This window comes from Canis lupus, chromosome 23 (assembly GCF_003254725.2).
Source record: "Canis lupus dingo isolate Sandy chromosome 23, ASM325472v2, whole genome shotgun sequence".
Lineage (NCBI taxonomy): Eukaryota > Metazoa > Chordata > Mammalia > Carnivora > Canidae > Canis > Canis lupus.
This window is the reverse complement of record NC_064265.1, coordinates 18,695,193-18,718,859: the sequence shown is the minus strand read 5'-3', so window position 1 is coordinate 18,718,859 and position 23,667 is coordinate 18,695,193. Positions and strand designations below refer to the sequence as shown.

The 23,667-nt window shown below is 38.2% G+C and overlaps 1 protein-coding gene across 1 annotated transcript in view; it reads left to right on the top strand.

The window, feature by feature from the left end:
- Positions 1–23,667, top strand: part of RARB (retinoic acid receptor beta) — a 725,304-nt gene that overhangs the window by 314,025 nt on the left and 387,612 nt on the right. Inside the window, exon 4 of the mRNA XM_035705024.2 lies at positions 17,630–18,086. Coding sequence (XP_035560917.1) covers positions 17,909–18,086 — 178 coding nt within the window. The 5' untranslated portion in view covers positions 17,630–17,908. The remainder of the gene's footprint in view (positions 1–17,629; positions 18,087–23,667) is intronic.

The window sequence follows — 23,667 nt, the reverse complement described above, 5'->3', positions numbered from 1 at the left end:
CCTGCATTTTCTGTGTTGTGGAAGGCCCTTCTTCCAGTTCAACTGTCATCCTTCCTCTACTAGCCCTTGTTTGACTAGGTATTCACCTTCTGTGCTTCCATAATATTGGACACATACTTCCATCAAACATACAATAAACCATGACAGATTGCTTTTTACCCACCAGGATGTGAGCTACTTGGGGAGGGGTGTGCATGGCAGGAGTATGTCTTTTGGTTTTTGTGTCCCCGTATCCAGTGTAGGGTAAAGCAATCACTTACGAAACTCACCCAGGTCATTCAACCACTTGTTAAATTACATTATTCTCATGTCTGTCCCCTCCTGTTCATTCTCATAGCCATCTTCTGGTTTAGATGGGTATCACTCTCTTGCCTCTGCATGTTTTATATTCTATCTAACTCAGACTAATATTACTCCTGGAAGATATCTGTTTCCCCCTCATCTCTATATGCTGAAACCCTTTTGGTATCTTTCAGTATTCATCTTCTAAACTGTCTGCTTCATCAGATGTTTTCTGCTTTCCTGCACGTGAAAATAATCCCTCTTTCCTCTGGGCACTTCTTCACTCCCACCGCAACCCCCAGCACACATACACTTTATTTACATTGCATTGCTGTAATTGGCAAAGCGGTCAACATTCCTTCCTTAGATTGTGGGTAGAGACTGTTGTTTCTCCCTTGCTCTGTTCCCCTACAGGTCTAGCTCAGTGCTTTGGTCATAGAAGGGGCTCAGAATTGAATTGGAACTGAACTGAATTGAATAAACTAACCATTTATGAAATAATTTGCTTTAGAGTTGCCAGAATTAAATGGCTGCTCCAGTGGCAATATTACTCTAACTCACTAATATCATTTGATCCACTGAGGAGCTAGTTAATTAAGTAGGTGGATTAAAAATATAATCTGCTAGAGAAAGAATGTTTTGGCAGGGACCCATACATTGTGGTTTTGTTTTGTTTTGTTTTTTTAAAGCATTATGATCTCTCAGCTGTAATTCCTCTTGCTTCCACCCAACATAGCAATGGGACACTCTGCACATGACTGTTGATGGCTGGTTTAGGAATACAAGACCATACACCTGTGTGCCAGATGTGCTCTGCAGCCTGTGTGCTACCCCAGTCCATCTGCAAAGCCTACCCCATGCTGGCTTCTTTCTATAGACAAGGGGGCATTGGTCCCCAGCCTTTTTACATGATAGGTTCCCTGGTGCTTGCCTGTTTTCCTGAACTTAAAACCCCCTTCATTGAATTTCAATGTCTTGGATGACCTTTGCCAACACAAGAGGCCTTAGTTCATTTGCTTATCAGGGAGTCTGCTTTTTTTCTGCATGTTTGATTTTTGGCCTGGTGCTTTTTTTTTTTTTTTTTTTTTTTTTTTTTTGACTTGTATCACCACTTGTGAGAATGCTGTTGGGTCTTCTGTAGCCAAATCAGCCACATCAGCACCAGCAGTAGTTAATAGCTGATCAAATCCTTAGGATTTCCATGTAGTGCCTTAAGAATGTCATCTGATATTGAATGTAGCTTTAACTGGAATGAATGGGATTCAATAACGAATGGGTCTGCATTGATGGGCACTGGAGACAGGATAGCTTTGTGATCCTCTTTGTTTCTGTAAGAATGCCTCTGCAACCGAATCCGGCCCATTTCTATGCCAATGTGCTAATAGTTGTGGAATCTCATTCATCTCAACAGAGGCCAGTTAGCTCTGGAATCCCATCTGTTTGAGTGGATGCAGTAAAATGTCATGAAAATGTGGCCATTCATTCACATCACCAGTGAGAGCTTTCTCACTATTAATTTCCTTTCATTTTAAGTGACTCCAATCACACAGTTTCTTATACCAACTGAAAAAAAAGTGTTTAGAGTGTTCACTTAATTTTTTATTTTGATTTTTAAGTGCTCATCCACAAGAGAGAATTAAACAGTTATAAAAATATGCACAGAGTCTAAATGGAGATGCTTGCCATCCCTACAACAGATTTAAAAAAAAAAAAATGCTTCAGCCAGATTTTTCAAGTCCCTCTTAGCATAGGATGCCCAAGGCTGTGTTTTGGCCCAGAGGAATTTTTAGGCTGATTTTTTTTTTCTCCTGAAAATATAAAGTTTAAGCAGTAGAGAAACAGGATGAGTGTTAACGAGAACGGGGTAAAAGAGTTGCTGTCTCTTATAGATTGCTGGAATGACACAATAGTTAAGAATGTGGCAAGCCTTCTAGTTCTGCTCCTGGCTAGTTGGCTAGCAGAAATGCTGGAGCCAGGCCAGCTACAAATTGTAGCAGGAGCCCGTAAAATCACGGTCAGTAGGAATTACAACCGTTTTCATACATTTTGTCATTTCCTTAAGAAATTCCCTAAATTGATTTTTAAGTCAAGAAATTTGACTTCTAAAATAGAGTATCTGTGTGTATGCTTTATGTATTTCAACATGCATCTGATAGAAGTAAAGGAATGGATAAAGAACATAGGAGATAATCGATTATTTGCTAAAAATAAATATGGAGGAAAAGTGCTTTTCTCCCCCCCCAGGTACCTGTAAGCATATAAATGGCTTAATCGCTCAAATATGTTTAAAGGTATCAGACATTTTTCATGGACTCAACAATATTAAGAATAACTAACCATTGCTTCCTAGGTGCCAGGCACAGTTCTAAGTGTTTTATGTACATTAACTCATTTGATCTTTGTCACAAAATTGTGAACTACTGCTGTCATTTCCATTTTATAAATCAGGAAAGTGAGATTCAATGAAGCTGAGACTTTATCCTTTGTCTCTAATATTAGCTTTATTATCACTTGATTCCTAGAATGAGATTCACCTTTTTATCTGCGAGGTGTGAATTAACAAAGCAATGTGCCTACCAATTTAAATCAAACATGCCAGAACAAATGCAGCAGACTACTGTTTATCCAGAATGTCTATAATTTGACACATTCTGAACTAATAACTTTTCCAAAATGTGGATATCTTGACTTTGAAAGAATGCAACAGTTGATAAACATAATTTTATCCCAGAATATGATATTTGCACAATTGAAGCTAAATGCTTTGAACATGATTTCCTGCCCAACATATAAACAACTAAGAAACATTACAGCACAAGTATTACTAGCCAAGCTGTTAAGATAATACTGTTCTATTTCTTACAAACTTCCCTTCTCTTACTCTTATTCTGGGGACTGGGCTACTGTAATTTCACCTGGGAGATCAAACCATCACTTTATACCATATGTTAAACCAAACCATGCTTCAATTATTAGAATGCTGTGATTATTAAGATGTTAATCTTTTAAGGTATTCTCATACAATGATCTCCATGCTTGAATTCTTATTATAATTTCTTATAAACTCTGCTCTGTATTCAAATGAGTGCTATTGGTTTTCAAAGATGATCCTTAAAGAAGTTATAGACATATTTTAATAGTGCTACTAAAGATTAAAATTTCTTTGAAATTCTTCTTCTTTTTTCATTTGTAGCAAGCATTAATTTATTAAGAAGTGGCTGTTTATCCTTGGAATTGCCTTAAAAATGTAATTTCTGAAGATGTAAATAAATGATAAGTTATTCCATATTCATGGATTGAAAGAATTAATATTGTTAAAATGTCCATACTACCTGAAGCAATCTACAGATTGAATGCAATCCCTATCAAAATTCCAGTGGCATTTTTTTTTTAATTTTTTTTTTATTTATTTATGATAGTCACACAGAGAGAGAGAGAGAGAAAGAGAGAGGCAGAGACACAGGCAGAGGGAGAAGCAGGCTCCATGCACCAGGAGCCCGACGTGGGATTCGATCCCGGGTCTCCAGGATCACGTCCTGGGCCAAAGGCAGGCGCCAAACCACTGCGCACCCAGGGATCCCTCCAGTGGCATTTTTCATAGAAATAGAACATTCTAGCAATTTTCAGGGATATTCTAAAGCTTCTGATAAACAATTAAAAAATAAAAACTATGTCACATGACATAGCAGAACGGCAAAAATAGTTACATAAATATTCTATGTACTTGTTCAGGAACAGTTGTACATTGCCGTCAAAGATAGCACAGTCTTGCATCTTTTCTTGGTACCACTGTGACCCCTGGCCTCTTTTTGAGCCCATGTCTTCCTCAGAACTGACATCACTTGGCTTCACCTCTGCTTTAATGCAGTAGGAAGTTTTAGAAGCCAGTGCTGATCAACTTTGAGATTTTCGCCCTGACCAACACCACACATTGGGTTTTTCCCCAGGAGAAAAAAATTATATTTTGGCAAAACTGGCTACTGGTTTCAGGATAAGTATTATGTCAGTGTTTGTGGTTTATGTTCTCGAGTAGGTCCTTGAAGGCTCAGAGTGGACCAATATATTCATTTCCCATTTCTTCTATAAAAAATGACCACAAACTTAGTGGTTCTAAAACCACACAGATTTATCCTTTCAGCTCTGGAGATGAAAAGTCCAAAATCAGTTTCACTGGGGTAAAGTCAAGATGTCAGCAGGGAGAGTTCCTCCTGGCTCTGAGGAGAGAATCAGTTTCTTTGCTTTTATCAACTTCTAGGGGCTGAGTATATACCTTGGCTTTTAGCACCTTTACCTTAACAGCAAATCACTACAAATTCTGCTTCTGTCATCATACCACCCCTTCCTGTAATCAGACTTCCCTTTGTCTTTCTCTTATAAGGACCTCTGTGATTACATTGGAAGACTCCGAGAATCCAAGATAATCTCCCTGTTTCAAGATCTTTAATTTTAATCACATCTGCAAAGTTCTTTTGGCCATATAAGATTACATTCCTTGGTTTCAGAAATTAGGACCTGGGCACCTGTGCGAGCCATTATTCAGTCTACCTTAGGTGGCTCAGCTACCACAAAGGCCTAAATCTGTGTCTGCTATGGTCTGAATGGTTGGTGCCCATGCAAATTCATGTTGAAAATCATAACCCTCAGGGTGATGGTGTAAGGAGGTGAAGCCTTTTATGAGTGATTAGGATATGAGGATGGAGCCTTTCTGATTAGTGATCTTAGAAAGGAGAACCCAAACGGCTAGTTTGCCCCTTCCACATGTGGGCACACACTGAGAAGGTACTCACCATGAGAGGTCTCACCAGAGCAGGACTATGTGGGAACCTTGACCTTGGACTTCCAGCCTTCAGAACTGTGAGAAGTAAGTTTCTACTGTTAATGAGGCACTTAGTTTGTGATACTTTGTTAGGGCAGCCCAAATGGATTGAGACAGTGTCCTATTCATGTTCATTACAACTGCAGGACTGTAAGTTGGCAACATTTCTGCTCCTCTACGCTTTCTTCATAGTCTGCCCTGGCTCAGAAATGTAAAACCCTCATCATACCTTTGCATTCTTTTGCCTTCCCACTTGTCTTAGAACATATTTTGGGGCATGCTTTTTTGCAGAGCTAGTTCTTACTATTTTTTTTTTTTTCAAAATGTTTGTTGACTGTGTTTTAAGGAACAAATGCAGGTTTATTGACAAAATCTCTTCCAGGGGGAATAAAAGTAGATAAGAACATTTTAAAAAACTGAATTTATGAATTTAAGAAAAGACAGAAGAAATAAGGAGGGAGAGAAGGTGAGTAAACGTTCCCTAGAGGTAAGTAGAGAGCAGGAGTCCATGAGGCCTGGGAGTGGTGAGGACCCAGACCTGATCCTAACAGAGGGCCTTACCAGAGTAAATGGCTGTGTGATGCTCTGCAAAGGCTGGACCCTGTGCCCAGGGCACCAAGGCCAAGAAAGCCACATGTATGGGTAAATCTAGGCTTAGACTTTGGGTAAATCTAGGCTCTATCAGTAGAACCTGTGTGGACTGAGTCTACCCATTGGAGGTTTGTTGGTTTATGTACCTATTTCTTTTTTGTAATTATCAAGGTATAATTTGCATAACATAAATTCATTCTTTTAAGTTATATGATCAGTGGTTCTTTAGTATATTCTCAAAATTAGGCCGTTGTCATCATTACTCACTTCCAGAATATTTTCATCACCCAAAAAGGAAATCCTATACCCATTAAGAGTCACTCTTTCCTCCTTCCTTCCAGTTTCTGTCTAGGGATTTGCATAATCTAGACATTTTGTATAGATGGAATCATATGATATGCAGCCTTCATAGCTAAGGCTTTTATGGCTTCTTTCCCTTAGCACAATGTTTTCAGGATTCATCCATGATGTAGCGTGTGTCAGTACTTCATTCCTTTTGGTGACCAAATAATATTCCATTCTACAGGTATACCACATATTACTTATACATTCATTAATTCGTGGTCACTGTGGTTGTTTCTATTTTTTGGCTATAATGATTAAGGCTGCTGTGAATACTCATGTACAAGTTTTTGCTTAGATATGTTTTCACTTTCCTCATATATTCAATAGTGGGATTCCTACATCATATGGTAGCTCCATGTAACTTTTTTCCTTCCTTTTTTACTTCCTTCCTTCTTTCCCTCCATCCATCCATCCATCTTTCTGAAACTATCAAACTGTTTTCCGAAGCATCCAGACCATTTTATATTCTCACCAGCAATACTAAAGGGTTCAAATTCTCTCCAACATGCGTTATTGTCTTTTTTCTTGTAGTCCACCCCCAATGTTTTGGTTGCATGAGACCCCAGGTCCTTTTAATAACCCTGGAAAAGAAGAAAAATCTTAACAGATTGAATCTTCCCACTATCAGGTAGTATAAAATTTAGAGTCCATTCAAATATAATTTAAATTAGGCATCCTTCTACATTTGAAAAAATATATATTTGCTTGCTTGATCTGACCTTCTCTTTGTACTATTGTAATTCTAATGTAGTGCTTCTTAACCTTTTTTCCATACAACTACGTATTTGAGTGGCCCATGGTAGTAAACAAAGGAGTCACTAATGGATGAATAAATACATTGAGTCAAAGGCTTTGTTTTACCTCCCTACTATACTATTTTGGAGACTCTGACTTCTTTTGTATGAATTCTTTTATAAAAAGAATAAATGTGTGATGAATTTATTTTCAAATATCAGTGAATTTGTATACATACTGAACTTGACTATAGCAAAGTATATTGTATGTGTTTTCATGATCTCCATATTATTTCAAACTGCAAGATTCTAGAGACCTCAAATGTGTCCCTTGCCATAGTGATTTTCCAGCAGCCTGCCATTTACGAATGGACATTTACAAATCCTACTTGATAATGTTGTGTCAGTCTTAATCCTAACATATAGGTTGACATCCCATCAGTGGTCTATTACCACAGTCAGCTAAAGACTAGCCAGTTGGGCACCTAGGTGGCTCTGTGGTTGAACATCTGCCTTTGGCTCAGGTGGTGGTCCCAGGGTCTTGGGATCGAGCCCCACATCTGGCTCCCTGCATGGAGCCTGCTTCTCCCTCTGCCTATGTCTCTGCCTCTGTGTGTGTGTGTGTGTGTGTGTGTGTGTGTGTGTCTCACGAATAAATAAATGAAATCTAAAAAAAAAAAAAAAAAGAAAAGAAAAAAAGAAAAAGATTGGCCACTTTATCCTTCCAAAAGAGACAGAGTTAAGTACTGGGATAGTAAAGTTCTTCTTGGAGTTAAGGTCTAGCGATATAATTTGAGAGTTTGTCAGATAAAAGAGAAGGAAAAAAAACAAAACAACTGAACAAGTGAAACTTGGGCCTCAAAAAAGTCAGAATGATGTTCTTAACACTAAAGGTAACCTAGAGGCACAGTCATAACTATTGTGACCTGATTCATCCCCTTTTCTACAAATGTTTTGGTTCTATGTACTCTCTATCTCCTATTTCTCTTTCTCTAGGTTTCTCTAGTCTCGTGGCTTCTGTGAACTTACTTTCCTGTATATCTTTCCATTTCTATGCCAGTCTTTTACCTGCGTCTGTCTTTGCGTGTTAGGCATTCAAAAATGAATCAACAGTAAGAATGATAGGATAGACAGGTCATCATTCAATGTAGAGAATCTTCTAGGGTCCGACTGCATCTTCTAGGCTGCCTCCTAGGCTACTAGCCTGCCTCCAGATCATGGACTTTTCCTCGAATCAAATCCTAATCCAGTCATTATGCCCAATATGGCAGAACTCCACGATGCAAAGCATGGGAACCATTGTAGAAGGAGTTGCCTACTGTCGCTTCTCTTAGAAACAAGCCATGAGGGGATCCCTGAGTGGCTTAGCAGTTTAGCGCCACCTTCAGCCCAGGGCATCATCCTGGAGTCCCAGGATCGAGTCCCACGTCGGGCTTTCTGCATGGAGCCTGCTTCTCCCTCTGCCTGTGTCTCTGCCTCTCTGTCTCTCTCTGTGTCTCTCATGAATAAATGAATAAAATATTAAAAAAAGAAACAAGCCATGGTACTAACAGATATTTGATTCAGTACATTCTCTACACCTTTCTGTTTTGGAATCCATATGAAAAGAACTTAGGAGAAAGCTGGCTCTTCAGGAGGTAGGTTTGGCAACGCTAGTGTATGTAACACCTTTGGTTTGAGTGTTGACTCCCTAAAAATTCATCTATACACTATTCCTCCTATAATTTATGAAATTAAAATCTTAGAGTTTTATGCTTTCTAATATATGTGTATTCCCTCATCATTTTCTGAGTCATATTTTCTCTTTGTATTTCTTTAGCAGATGGAATCTTATAAAAATGGCCCAAAAAGGAATGCAGGGACATTTTGTGTATGCTTTAAAAATATGTCTTCAATATGCCACATGACCTCTTCCTAAAGCAGCAGAGTGATTCAGCTTTCACTCTGCTCACTTGGTGGTCTGAGGGACTCGTTGAAGGCATCATTCTAAGTAAATTTCCTCTCTTTCATTTCTAAAGTAAAGAGTGGTAAGATTTCTCTTTTTGGCCAAATTCAAGTTACTCATTGTGTCATCCTCTTGGTTTAAGTTGACCATAATTTTATCACTAATATTTACAGTGGAGACGGTGTATATAAGAAAGGCTGCAAAACTACCAGGCAGGCAAACCTGACTTCTTTATAGCCGTGTTTCTTTTCTATCAAGACCAGCAGCAAAAGAAACTGACAGAATTTGTGCTGAGTTTGGCATTTTTGCTGAAAACAGGTATTTTTGGCTGAATGCATTTGAGAAATTTTAAGTGGCATTACCTGAAACCAATGCCTTAAATAAATAGGGAGGTTTGAGCTAAAATAAACTGGAAGAAGAGGCAATATACATGTAGTATCTGTTGAAGCAAAAATATCCCCCACAACAAATTCTAAATGAAGTGAAGAAATAGAGAAGAGTTTAGAGTGCTCCACCATGAGAATTTTAAAAATCTATCTTTTGTTCATCTCTGCATGTGTTTTATGTTAGCCACATCAATATGGTGTCACTAAATTTCAATGGAAGGAAATGGATACAATGTTTTCTACAGAAATCTTTTCTGTCACTTAGATTATACTCAAAGGCAGAATGGTGTGAAATGAACACTTTTCACCAGGTTAAAGTGTCTGGCTCCTGTGTCTCAAGATAGACTCTCAACAAGTGTCCTCTCTCCAATTTGGAGTCTTCTAGAAAGCACATATCAAATCACCAATGCATTAAATGACATTTCTAATTATCCAGTATGTGTGTAGGTCCGTGGCTAAGACAGGTCAAATTCCATTTTTATTTTATTTATTGGTAGAAGGCTTTTGACACAGCCCTGTGGCAAAGTCCATGATGGCAAGTCAAACCTCACTTTTTTGTTCAATTTCAGATTGAGATCAAACAAACAAAAAACAGACTCTTAAATACAGAGAACAACTGGTGATTGCCAGAAGGGTAGTGGGGGAGGGGTTATGGATGAAATAGATAAAGGGAATTAAAAGGTACAAACTTCAAGTTATAAATAAGTCACAGGAATAAAAAGTACAGTGTAGGGAATATAGCTGATAATACAGTAATAATGTGTAATGACAGATGGTAACTACATTTATTATGGTAAGCATTGAGTATAGAATTGTCAAATCAATATATTGTACCTTAAAACTAGTATAAAATTATATGTTAATTATATTTCAGTAAAATTATCATGAAATATCATATGTGACAAAAGAAAATTTAGTGAATTTCTAGGGAAATATAATGGGTAATAACATGTATTTTTACCTATTCCCTCCCAAATCTTAAATAAAATTATAGAAATGGGATATAAAATGTATAAACCATTAAAATTAACAAGAATATGAGAGATGCTAATTGCAGATAAGAAATGGCAACAACTAAAAAGAAAAAAAGAAACAGTAGTAACTTTTTTGAGGACAAAAAGTAAATGGGCAGTAATGAGTAAATTAGTAAAGTGCAGAGAGTAGAATGCTAACTGAATGCCTGAAGAAGGAGACACAAAGAAGCAAGGAAATGCAAGCTATAGGATTTTGGTCAGTCCCAGAAAGTAGAAGCACCAGATGTCCAGAAAGATGGAAGTGATGATTGAAATAGTAAGATTGGTTGGAGTTCTGAACAAGGAGTAGTTAAATTCACTTCTCCACCTGTTACATTCTGGTGATTACTGTAACCCAACCCTGGTAGGAAAGATAAGTCTCCTCTTTGAATAAATTAAATGAGAGACATTAGAGTTCTGGACACCAGGCATAAATGTAGAGTGGGGAGGTGTAGTGTTAAACTGAACACAGGAGGAAGAAGTGAAAGACTACTTATTTAATAGTAAGCCCACAGTCAGCCTGAGCCTTACTGTTCCATTCATCTACCAGAAGTGTTTTCTGTCAGGCATTTTCTTTTTTTCCCCATTTTGGGTAGAATCTTAGAGAATTTCTCAGTGAATTTACCAAAGAGCCTATAGAAAATGAAAAATCATTTCTCCTCTATCTTTCTGAGTTCTTGGCTGAGACCACTGTAATAAAAGATCAAGAAGGAAAAAACAACAAAAGTTTGTTAACATGTATACTTCACGCATACATGGGATAGACCAGAAAAAAATGAGTAAGTCCCTGAGATGGCTTAGAATTCAGAATTAAATACCATCTTGATAGGGAAAGGGGAAGGGGTGGGTGCAGTGTCTAAGGAAGTTGAGTGGGTCCTTAGAATAGACTGGAAGTATGATAGCTTGTGACAAAGTTTGTCTGGGGGTGCTGTTGACTTCTAGCTTCCTCTCCTGTGGCAAGAGTCCATCTTTGCTGGTTGATAAAACTCCCATGGAGGGGATTTATAATTGTGTTCCTTTTGGTGGCTATGTCTTCAGGCATATCAGGAGAGTTTTTAAAAAGCCCCTCCCTACTTTTATTGTTTTTCAAGTACTTACAACTCAAATAATCAATATACCAAATCATATGTTGGGGTGGCATGTCCTGAATCCCTACAGTTATGTTTTAGGGTGGTTTATTCTGCTACTTTCAATCCCCAAATAAGAAGTCCATAAATCTAACATTTGGGAAATCTCCCAAAGAAATGTCCACTTAGATCACTTTCTCATAAAACTCTCATCAATGTAGAAATCAGAGTAAAACATTAAAAAGAACTATCCTTAATATCCTAAAAGAAAAGATAAGCCATTTGTGGCAAGAACCAGAATGTGTAAAGAAGAAAAAATAAGAAAACTCTTCACTATTAATAAAATTCAATCAATATGAAATTCAATGAAGTTAAGGGTAAGGTTATCTTGCAAAAAAATGGATTAAAAGTTAGAATATGAGAGAAAATATAATAAAAATAGAGAATCAATTAGGAAGGTGCAATATCTCATATTTCCAAAAGGAGAGAACATAATATATAGAGAGGGAGATATTATCAAGGAAATATTAAATTAAGTTTTCTCTAACAGAAGGATATGGGTCACCAGACTGAAGAAGTCTACCAGAACTTAGCACAGTGTAGGAGGAAAAAAGATCCATAGGGGATAAAGAAAAGATTATGAAGGCTTCCAGAAAAGGAAAAAAAAAAAAAAAAGTAACACACAAAAGATTTGAAATCAGAGTGGTTTTAGAAATTTCCAAAGAAATGTCGAAAACCTGAAAAAGTGGTGTAACATACTTCAAACTCTAATTTAAAAAGTTATTTTCAGGCAGCCCGAATGGCTCAGTGGTTTAGCGCCGCCTTCAGCCCAGGGCATGATCCCAGAGACCCAAGATTGAGTGCCACGTCAGGCTCCCTGCATGGAGCCTGCTTCTCCTCTGCCTGTGTTTCTGCCTCTCTCTCTCTCTCTCTCTCTCTCTCTCTCTCTCTCTCTCTCTCTTTATCTCATGAATAAATAAATAAAATCTTTAAAAAAAAAAGTTATTCTCAATCCACAATTTTATACCTACCCAAACTATCAAACAAGTGTGAGATATAAAATATTTTAATACATGCCAAGTCTCAAAAAATTACATCCCACATACCATCTTTCCAAAAGATCTTAGGGAAAAAAACCCACAAGATCAAGAAGCAAACCAAGAAGGAGAAGGGTGTGAGATCCGGGAAGTTTCCAAAAAAAGACAGAGAGAGAGAGAGAGATGTGCTAATTTGAAGTCTTAGTTTGACATCCATGCATGAGGCTAGGAAAACACCAATCAGCCTTGTGGCAAGTAGAATGTCTCTAATTATGGAACTCCTATATCATAGGACATGTCTGGGAGTTGGGGAAAAATTATTCGTAGATGGAAAATAATCCAATTATATAAACAAAGCAACTCTTAATTCCAGGAAAAACAAAAATTATTTGTAAGAACTGAAAATGTAGTATGTCATGTGGCTCAGCTATAACAATATTTACCTATTCATAATTAGGTCAATATAATGTAAATGATTTTCATTTTTTTCAATTGTGATGACATTGTGAGGAGAGTAAGAGAGAAAAGAAGGTTTAGCATGTGTTAGCAATAGCTGAAGAAACTTTAATCATATTTATAGTAGAAACCAATAGGTAGTAAAGGAAATCTTAGATCATTATGAAAAAAATAGTTTAAGCACATTATCTAGAAATACAAGTAACAGGAAAAACCCAACTAAAATAGTTTCAAGTAATTGCATATAGAGAGGGGAGCTAAAGGATTGGGAAAGTTGGCTGCTGTTTTTCTTAATTAATCTAAAGCAGAGGTCAGCAAGCTATGGTCCATGAGCCTGGTTCAGCAGGCTGCCTATTTTTGTAAATCATGTTTTATTGGATTACAGCCATGTCCACTCCCTTACAGATTATCTGTGGTTGCTTTTGTCTCACAAGAAATTGGTACAAAAACAGAGTAGAGTATTTGTAACAGAGACTGTATGGCCTGCAATGTAAGTTATTTACTTTCTGTCCCTTACAGAAGAAATGTGCCAACCTCACATCTAGAGCATCTCAAATGTTAGGTACTTTAGAATCATCCAGAGAGCTTCTTAGAACACAGATTGCTGGGTCTTCCTTAGACCCTGATTCAGTCAAGCTTGGGCCTGGGGAATCTGTGTTTCTAACAAGTTTCCAGGTGATGGTGAGACAGCTGGTTCAGGGACAGGATAGTGCTTTGAGAACCACTGGTTTAAAGGAACCTATTAAAAAAAAAAAAAAATCATACATAAGTACCATGTTTATAAAACAAATTTTAAATGTTTAGAAATATAAGCTTGAAAACTCACATGCAAATTTAGGCTAAAATAAATACAGAAACGACCTCTGGTAAATTAAATGTGACAAGAAATTGAAATGCAATTTAATTTAAAAAAACATCTTTTTAATGGAACAAAAACATTAATAAATTAAACTGGAGAAAATATGCTGTGTGTTATTAAAATAATATCTCACGGATGCAGGCATAGATGTTAACAGTTCCCAGGATCCCTGTCACTGCATGGGCACATTTCATCCAAGTGGTTAGTAGGTAGACCTCTTCTACTACCTCCTGTCATTCTGCTGTTTATCAAAGGCAGATTATGCAGAACAAAATCAGCTATGCATACAGTTATGGAAAAATCCTTTCTTTTTTATTTCCTCTTAAATATTTTCAGGATTTCCATTTAATGTCTTAGGAAAGCACTTATTTTCTGGACAGCAGAGTCTAGAAACTTGGTTTAAAACCTCAGCAGTTTAGTGCCGTCTTCAGCTCAGGGCATGATCCTGGATACCCGGGATCAAGTCCTACGTCGGGGTCCCTGCATGGAGCCTGCTTCCCCCTCTGCCTGTGTCTCTACCACTCTCTCTCTGTTTCTCATGAATAAATAAATCTTTAAAAATATATATATATATAAAATAAAACCTGTTCTTCTTCCCTGTACCCCTTTCACTGACGTTGAAACTGACAGCAGGGAATCTCCTGGGTGGTAGATCCATGATCTGCTGACCTGCTGCCCACTTCCTTCCCCTTTTTCAGTCAGCTCCCATTTGCTTTGCTTCAGATTGTGAAGGAAGGAACCCAAACCCAAACTGAATGAACCCAAACTCAAATCAAGCATGAAGAGGGAAAAAAGAAGCACTGCTAATACCGCTAACCATCTTTTTTTTTTTTTTCGAGAAGCCTAAAACAAAGGAAATTCTCTGCTTCCAGAAATAGCCTTAATCAGTCACATATGTGTACATAGACCCAGTGACTGTTCAAACAATTTTCCAGCAACATAACAGGATTTTCCCAACGCACCGATTTTTTTTCCTTTTGCCCTATTATCAATATGTTTCTTTTTTTGTCTTTCTTTTTTCTTCTTTTTTTTTATTTTTTATTTTTCAGGATCCTAGGCATGATACCACACTTTTCAATCAGGCAGGCAGGATGCTGAAAATCTGTAGTGTTTGAAAGCAAAGAGAAATGAAGGATTATTGAGAGTAGAAATAGTCCCTGGTTGGTAAAAACAAACAAACAGCTTTAAAACTCTAAGAATTGTGCCCTGCGGGGGTGGGTTTGCTGAACTGTCAGCTCTACCAGTTAATGAGGTAGTTTGTCTAATGGAGATAGAAAAGACCATTTTTAACAATGCTGGGTTTTGTGTGTGTGATTTAAAAATCAAATTGAGTGGAAATGCAGCAAATACGAAATGGTATTGTTTATTTTCTAATTAATTTGCTACAAACCACAAAATAAAAGTGTTAAATATATTAGATGGTGTGTGATATTTTAGAAGAGAAAGCGGGGAAAACATTCACCTCTCATAGTCCATTTACTTTATTTTCATCAGAGAAAAAAGTTGTGGTTTGAAAGTGTGAAAAGGACAATGATATTTGGGGAGGGCATCACTTTTAGGGATAAATGTGTTACATAAGCAAATAGCAAATACGGTCTCCTTTGTAAGGGACAGCGAAGTTCTGGGGAACCTGGGACCAGATGGTCTCACTGTTGATGACATTCATTTGTAATATTAATAGGCCAGGGACTCAAGGCCCTGGGGAGAATGTCATCTGAGTGAGGCCAGCCACTCACATCACAACAGCTTGTGGACTTTTTCCTGTAGGGTACAACTAGGACACCTCAGGCACTCAGTGACATAAAAGCACAGCATGGTAGAGGGGAAAGCACAGAGATGTAGCCAGATCTAGGTTCAGATTGTGACTTAGCCACAGGCTGACTCTGTGACATTGCTGTTAAGTCAATTAAACTCATTGAGGGGGTGGCTCCATGGTTGAGCATCTGCCTTTGGTTCAGGTCGTGATCCCAGGATCCTGGGATCGAGTCCCACATCAGGCTCCCATAGGAAGCCTGTGCTTCTCCCTCTGTCTATGCCTCTGCCTCTCTGTGTCTCACATGAATAAATAAATAAATTCTTTAAACAAACAAACTCATTGAGACTTAGTTTTCTCACCTGGAAAATGAGGATAACTGCCTATGGACAGCTCTAAGGGCCAGAGCTTAAAGCCCCTAAGTCAAGTGCTTGACAACACAGTAAACAAATGGAAATTACTATGAATTAGAAAATGTGGGGATTCATAATCAAGCTGGCCAGCTTCACAGACTGAGAAGTCAGGAAGCCTTAATATGTCTTGGTTCTCCACTGTACCCGGATCCCACCTTTCCTTCTTCCATGACAAAAGTTTTAGTCCTAATGTTTTCCTCAAACAACTGTGCTGTGACTTCCTCCCTGCCCTGATCCCAAAGCCTCTTGTCTATTCCAGTGAGCTTGTTCTTAGAAGCATATCATTTGATGAGACAATACATATGTGAATAATGAACTTTGACTTAGTGGTTTGTTTTTTTTTTTTAAGATTTTATTTATTTATTCATGAGAGACAGAGAGAGAGAGGGAGGCAGAGACACAGGCAGAGGGAGAAGCAGGTTCCATGCAGGGAGCCTGACGTGGGACTCAATCCCAGGTCTCCAGGATCAGGCCCTGGGCTGAAGGCGGTGCTAAACCACTGAGCCACCCGGGTTGCCCTTGACCTAGTGTTGACTCCACACAGGGCACTCTTCTTCTCTTGATGTTACTTCATTTCCTCATGTACCCCTCGTAACCACCCTCTGAAGTAAATTCTATTATCATCCTCATTGTGTAATAAAAACTGCTATGTTGAGAAGTAAGATCACTGCCCATGGGATGGAACCATGATTTGAACCTAGGCAGTCTGGCTCTAGAATCATGCTCTTGACTGTGACTCTGTGCTGGCCCTGAGATATTGTTCTTGTTTTGTGTCATGTGGGTTTACTCTCAGGGCTTTCCTTCAGTGGAGTCTAGAGTTTGAGACTTTTGCTGAATATTGGTCTTCAGGACCAAAATGAGCCCATGGAGTCTACAGTCAGCCCACCCTATAATTGATTTCAGGCTTTTTCCACTCCTGGTCACCAGGAGTCCTAGGTCTCGATCATCCCTTGCATGTCTTTTGTGAGGGCAGAGCAATTTAACCCTCTTTAACAACATGATCTCAGTTAGAAGCTGTTAAAACTAAACAGCTCTGTGATGGCAGGATCCACATTAGCATTGTTTCATACTGTATCTCTACAGCCTACATCAGCACCAGGTGTCTAGTAGTAGTTAGCATTCCACTATTATTCCACAATAATATTTCACAACTGCTTTATTCCACAAAGCAGTTGTGTGGATCTACGGATGGTGTTCTTACAAGAAAGGTATATACTATTGACAATGAGAAACTGATATATTTCATGGGTCTTTGGCTATATCTCTTACTTACCTTTCTTTAGGATCTAGGGGTCTCCTAGAATTATATTTTATCTCGTTGGGCATCTCATTCCAAAAGAATGGGTTGAAATCCCGAATTTGTTTATAAAACGTATGTAACATCTTGAAAGAACCTAGGTTAGGACATCATAAAACAATGTGTCTCTAAAAGAAGCAAGAAAAAACATTCATTCATTCATTCAATCAATATTTATTGAGTATCTGTGGCCTATCTGGTTTCCTTTTAATAGATTAAAACGTTGTGGTACACAAAACAGAAAAACTCTCCCCTCCTGGTCAGTTCATTCTAATGGGAGACTGACAAAGCACTCTCACAAAAACTTAAGTGCCATGGAGAAAACTTAAAGCAGGATGAGGAATATGGAGAAAGATTACCCCAGAGTGGGGGGACATGGCTATTTAATATAGGATAGTTGTGGCTATTGTGAAATTATTTGTAAATTTGATTCTATATTAGAATATAAGAATTTAAGAATAGTCAATATAGGGGAATAGCCAGGAGCTAGGAGAGCTAGATTAATACCTGAGATTTTTCATATAATTTGATAAAGAAGAAGATATTTTTAACTTGTGATATTTATTTATTTATTTATTTATTTATTTATTTATTTATTTATTATCTATCACTCTATCTTTTTTTTTCCCTTACAGAATTAGCAGCTCTGAATCATTAAAGTAATAGCATTTCCCAGCCTTAAATTGAGACGCTCAACAAAAAAGGCATCCTTCTTGTAAATCAACACAACAAGATGAGAGGTGGAAAAATCATGCTGAGAAGAAGCAAGGTCATATGTTGAACTGTTTTGCCTTTTGCCCAGAAGACAGCTCAGACTCAATCCTTGCCCCATATTTACCTCCCTCATTTTGGTTCAAGACCTGAAGTGATGTGTTCCAGCCCCAGAGCACCTTTCATCCTGTGAGGCCTGAAACATGACCACCAGTAGCCACGCATGTCCCGTCCCGGCAGTGAATGGACACATGACTCACTATCCAGCTGCACCCTACCCATTGCTCTTTCCACCAGTCATTGGAGGACTTTCCCTGCCTCCCCTCCATGGCCTTCACGGCCACCCTCCTCCAAGTGGATGCAGTACCCCATCACCTGCAAGTAAGTACCACTGCAATTTGGTCTTTTCTCTTGGTTGGCTGGCTTAATGGATGTCAGAAAACAAGGTGTTTCATATCCCTGGGTAAGTTTTTATTTTGGGGGGGGGTTTGGTTTCTCTTGGTCTGCAATTGTACTTTTAGTTCTATTGCAGAAATCTAATTTGAAACCTGACAAATGATGCGTTTTAGAATGTGGTCCATTCAAAACTCTGTTTTATTTTGCTCCATTTCTTAAAATGTAAACCTAAAAAGTAATCAGCAGATATGTATGACTAACATTCCTGAAGAAATTGGCCGCTTGATAAATAATGTGGACAGAGGATTAGAAGATGATTCCATAAAAATCACTTAACAGTAATGCTGGACTTAACATCAATTTTGGTTGTGAGGTCTTCTTTGAATCTCTAACTCTGCTCCTGGGTATAGATAGTATCTTTAATTGTTTAATTCATATCACATAAGCTTTTGTGAGTGTCTTCATTCACTTTTGGTTCTGTACTAAGCTGTTCCTTACCTCTGCTCTTAACTGGAATGTTGGGTATAAAGTATTATAAGATAAAAATAGAGTTAGAATTGTTCAAGACTGATACGACTTACTTATAGAAAACATACATATTATGTGATTTTTTTTTTTAAGACCTGCCTATTTCCGCACAAGCTGTGGTTAGCCAGTGAGCTCTTTCGCCTTTGAGAAATAGGTTGGCCATATGACACCTGGAGGTGACAAAACACATTTATCCTATGGGGATGCATCAGGGTGCCATAGTGCCTTCTCCAGACTCTTTCACAGCTCAACAATAACTTTTGAGAGCTCTGTCTGGTGATTATTTCAAATTTTACTGCTCTTTAAGGAGTTCTTACCAGTATTGGCTTGGTACTTAAGAGATTTTCTTTTGAAGTATTACCTTAATTGTTTTGATATTTTGGTCTTTGTGCCTTAACTTCTTCTTCCCACTATGTTGTTAGCTCACTGGGAACAGGAAGTTTGCTCCACCTAACTCGGATTCCTCAGCAAATGGTAGGGTGCCTTCAGAACTAGTAGGATGTTTAGGTGTCTGGGTGTTTGGGAAGATGTTTGGATGGATGGACAGACGGACAGAGAGATGGAATGAATTTTACTACAGGGATGCTGATTGCAATCACAGTGATTATCATGCCTGATATATGCTAACTGGTTTTCCTTCCTGGTATGACCTGATCATAATTCTTCCCTTCTGTGTTTTGGATTTCTGACCAGAATATGTGATCAGTAAAGTCTTTGAAATTGCTTAATAACATTCTCCCATGCTTCTCAAGTTCAAATGGAAAGTCGATACAGCCAAAGTGGTTTCTTGGCTGTCAGGAGAAGTAGAAAAAGAGCCTGTATTCAAAATATCTTGCTGACCCACGTGCCAGTTCAAACCCTGTTCACTCAACATGCAAATGATAAAATGAAGTTACTTTCAGCTAACACACGAAGCAGTCTGACAACATGATTGTTAAAGCTATTAAAATTTCACCCAGAAGCGCCTGTATCCAATTCCATAGGTCAGCCAACCTAATGGATAGCACATTTGAATGTATTTCTTTCCTCAGATCACAACTATATTTTGTAGATGTAGCTAAGGAGTTAAGGCAGTATTATTCCCATCCTGAATGATGTAATCTTGCAGATGGCAAACCCTTAGGCAGCTGTAGACCCGAGGTCCCAGCAACTTTGGGCTACTTTAGGTGCTTATTAGTAAGATCTTTGTGCTGAATTAGCATTCATGAACACTTGAACACACTTTCAATATACAGATCCCTCACCCATCTGCTTGCAGATATTTTTAGGTCTAAGAATTCTATAGAGCAGTGCTTGGCAAACTACAGCCTGTGGGCCAAATCCAGCCTGCCATCTGTTTTTATAAATAAAGTTTTATTGGAACCCAGCCACACTCATTTGTTTACATATTGTCTATGGCTACTTTCATGCTACAGTGTTAGACCCCGAATAGCCCACAAATCCTAAAATATTTACTCTCTTGCCCTTTACAGAAAAAAATTTCTGACCCATGCCATGGAGATAAGAAGTCAAGTCATCCCAAATGTAATCAGGCTCTGTTCTCTAAGTGGTGATGTTTGATCTTCTAATTCCTTATGCTATTCTGAGTCTCAGTAGCTAGGCCTATACCTGAATGAACTGGGCTATATAATACCTAAGGCTCCACTCCATTTACCTCTAAATAAAAGGCTGGTTGGTTGGTTTGTTTGTTTGTTTGTTTGTTTTCATTTCACAGTTACTAATAAGGCACAGAGACTGTCACTACCAGGTTGAACTGTAATGCAGTTGTCATTGTTCTAGATCAGAGTTGATCAAATGATGGCAATTTTATATGATCCAACCTATAGGAGAGGTTTTGCAGTTCAGAAGAGGGAGGATAATTACAGTTTTTTTGAGGACCTTGGGGAGAGGGTGCTGAGTACATTGAAAAATGACTGGAAAGTGGCAGAAAAAGGATGAAGAACTGAAAATTCAGGCTGGAAACATTGAAATTGGCTAACTTTATATGCTGGCTAATATCTTATTTTATTATTTCTTGCTACAGACAAAGTACATGAAAGCTGCTCAGATGAAAATCATTAAAAGAAGCTGCTGTTAATATGCAAGCTGTTAGTTGGCCCTTAAACAGGGAGTTGTCTTTGTCTTTGTTATAGTCTGAGGTTTAGAAAGACCAGGAACAAGGGTAAGGTCTTAAAAGTTAAATGTAGACTTTCTCTTGGCTAAAATTAACCATCAAATTTTATTCATGTATTGAGGTTATTTAGGGAGGTAGCTGAATTCTATAAAATCTCAATAACTAGCAGAACACATGCTTGGGTGGAAAAGCCAGCTAATCTGGAATGGGTGTTGGGAATGACTCCATAAAGAGGGTCATGTCATTGAACTATGGGATTTGCTGATGTTTCTTTCCTAATCCATACACATCCAGATCCTGTAGTTCAGCCAGAAAGAATAAATTCTGCTACCCCTGTAACAAGGTTCTTTCAGCACCATGGAATTACAGAAGGCCAAGAACCTTCTACCTCAAAATCTAGTGAGAACAATTTCTGTAGCAGCTACTGATACTACCCCCATTCCTGACACTTCTCACCATTCACTTCTGATTCTCTAGTCAGCCTGTTCTCCCAGATGACAGCTTGAAATCTGTACATTAACCTCTTCCTTCGGGTAATACACATATCCCCATTCCCACATAGAAAAAGTCCTTGACCTGCCATCTCATTTATGGTCATTAAACCTCTCTAAAGTTTTCTTACATCAACTATAAACAATTTTTATTTAAAGAATAGTCTTCTATAGTAATCGTATTCAAATCTTTTAAAGATAAAGATGAGGTATGAACTTGAAAGAAAAGTTGTTCCAATAAAGGGGTAAATTCAGATAATCTCCAAGGCCTTTACAACTGTAGCAGGTGAGGATTCTATATATGGCAGTTCTGATTTTCTCCATGTCTTCATGCCCTTTGCAGCCAAACATGCCATCTTTCTTTGGTGTGTGTCAATGGTGAACTCTGTTCTGTAGCATGGAGCACTTGGCCATTGGTATGAACATTTGTGACAACTCACAATTATGACAACTCACAATTATGAGTGAAAGATGTGACCGCTTTCCAGAAAATCTGCTCTCCAGAACTTTATAACATAAAGGAAAATAAATATTTGCAGGGGAGAGGTGGATTTAAAAATTTTCTATGTGTGAATGTCCTTGTCTTTGAATTCTGACTTAAATCTCTATACTGTAGAGTCTCTATGAGATTAGAAATCTGGAGACAGTAAGAAAAGAGGAAGTTGAGATAAGTAATAAGAAAAACTAGCATGTATTGAGCATCAGTATATAATCCACTGAGCATTTCATGTATGCCATTCTTAATCTTTTTTAATAGCCTCCTAATACCACTGCTAAACCATTAGTAACAGTCCCATTTTGCAGACGAAGACTGTGAGGCTTAGAAAACGCAAAGAACAATTACAGCTGGTTCATGTTGGTGCCAGATTCCAAGGCCAAATCTTGGAGCCCCTAAGTGAATATTTTTCCCAATGTGTTGGGTAACGAGGCCAATTTAACTGCTCAGCTAATCAACTCCACCATGGCTGTCTCTTTCCCATGATGCTTCAGAGTCTTTGGAAATGAAGGACATTTAAAGGAATTCACAACCTCTTTAGTTCCATCCATTACTGTGGAAGCAGATATTGTTTTTCATCCACTTGAGGCATTGAGGGTGGGCCCCATTGTTAGGAAGTCACTAACATTGTTAGGAAGTCTCTGTCCTAAAGGCAGAGATCCTGTCACCTCCAGGCAAGCATGACTCCCCACAGGAGGAAAGCCTGATATACTATGCCAGGGAATGCTCAAAATTGAATGTTCCAGAGCTCTCTGTGAAAATTGGACAACTGTCTGTCTGTCTCTCTTTATGGTTCCTTTCATGGCTGCTTGTTCTGTTTTATTGCCACACATGTGCTTTTTTATAGGTTGTTGTAAGCTGGAAAATATTATTAACAGTGTTGGCTTCAGAGACTCTCTCAAAATGATCTCCGTTTAACTCTACAATCTTAAAATGAGAGTTCTTTTCCTTGCTTCTTTAATGATCAGAAAGTGCTCTCCTGTCAAAATCACAAAATAGGGTATTGACTTAAAAAAAAAATCAACAGCCTTTTGGAGAGACAGACTGAGAGTCTCAGAGTTACCAATGACAGGACATAAACTGAGTATTATTTCTATCTCTTGTCTTAAGCTAAGAGAAGCCATGTATATGCAGCTTGTCTAAAGCAGTGTATGTGGCCAAACTGGAATTCATGTTGGGCCTTTAAGACAACTGGCCCATAGGTGTTGATCATGTTTTGAATACATGCAGATTGATAGTAACTAAAACCAACTTGTTAATTCCTATTGTCCAGCACTCTTTGCTTTATACTCTTGTCTTCTTTCTACTGTAAGTTGTATTTGTCCTTAAACATACACAATGACCCCACTGGACAGGGATCATTTCTAGTTTTAAGATGTCTGGAGCTTAGTATATTATTGGTATTCAGTGAATATAATAATATGGTCCACATGCATGTATTTGTCACATTTTTTAAAAGATTTTATTTATTTATTCATGAGACACACAGAGAGAGAGAGAGAGAGAGAGAGAGAGAGGCAGAGATATAGGCAGAAGGAGAAGCAGACTCCCTATGGGGAGCATGATGTGGGATGGAGTCCCAGGACCCTGGGATCATGCACTGAGCCAAAGACAGACATCCAACCACTGAGCCACCCAGGTGTCCCATGTACCTTTTTTTTTTGAAGCCAGATAAAACTAAGTTAAAGTAAGAGAAACTTGTTAGGAATTCCAGTAAACTGAGTATAACAGTTTTGCTCATTTTTCTGTCTTTGGTCATTGAGGATCTCTGAATTTCTGAGGTTTATGGAGGTCAAAGACTTTTACCTGGATGCTTTATATATAGTTTAAGTCTTTGGCATGATCAGACACTTTCAGTGGTCTTGTGTAGGCCTACAGCCTCATGTACAGTATGTAAGAGTCTATTCCTTAAAGGTGGACAGGTATTGATTACTGGAA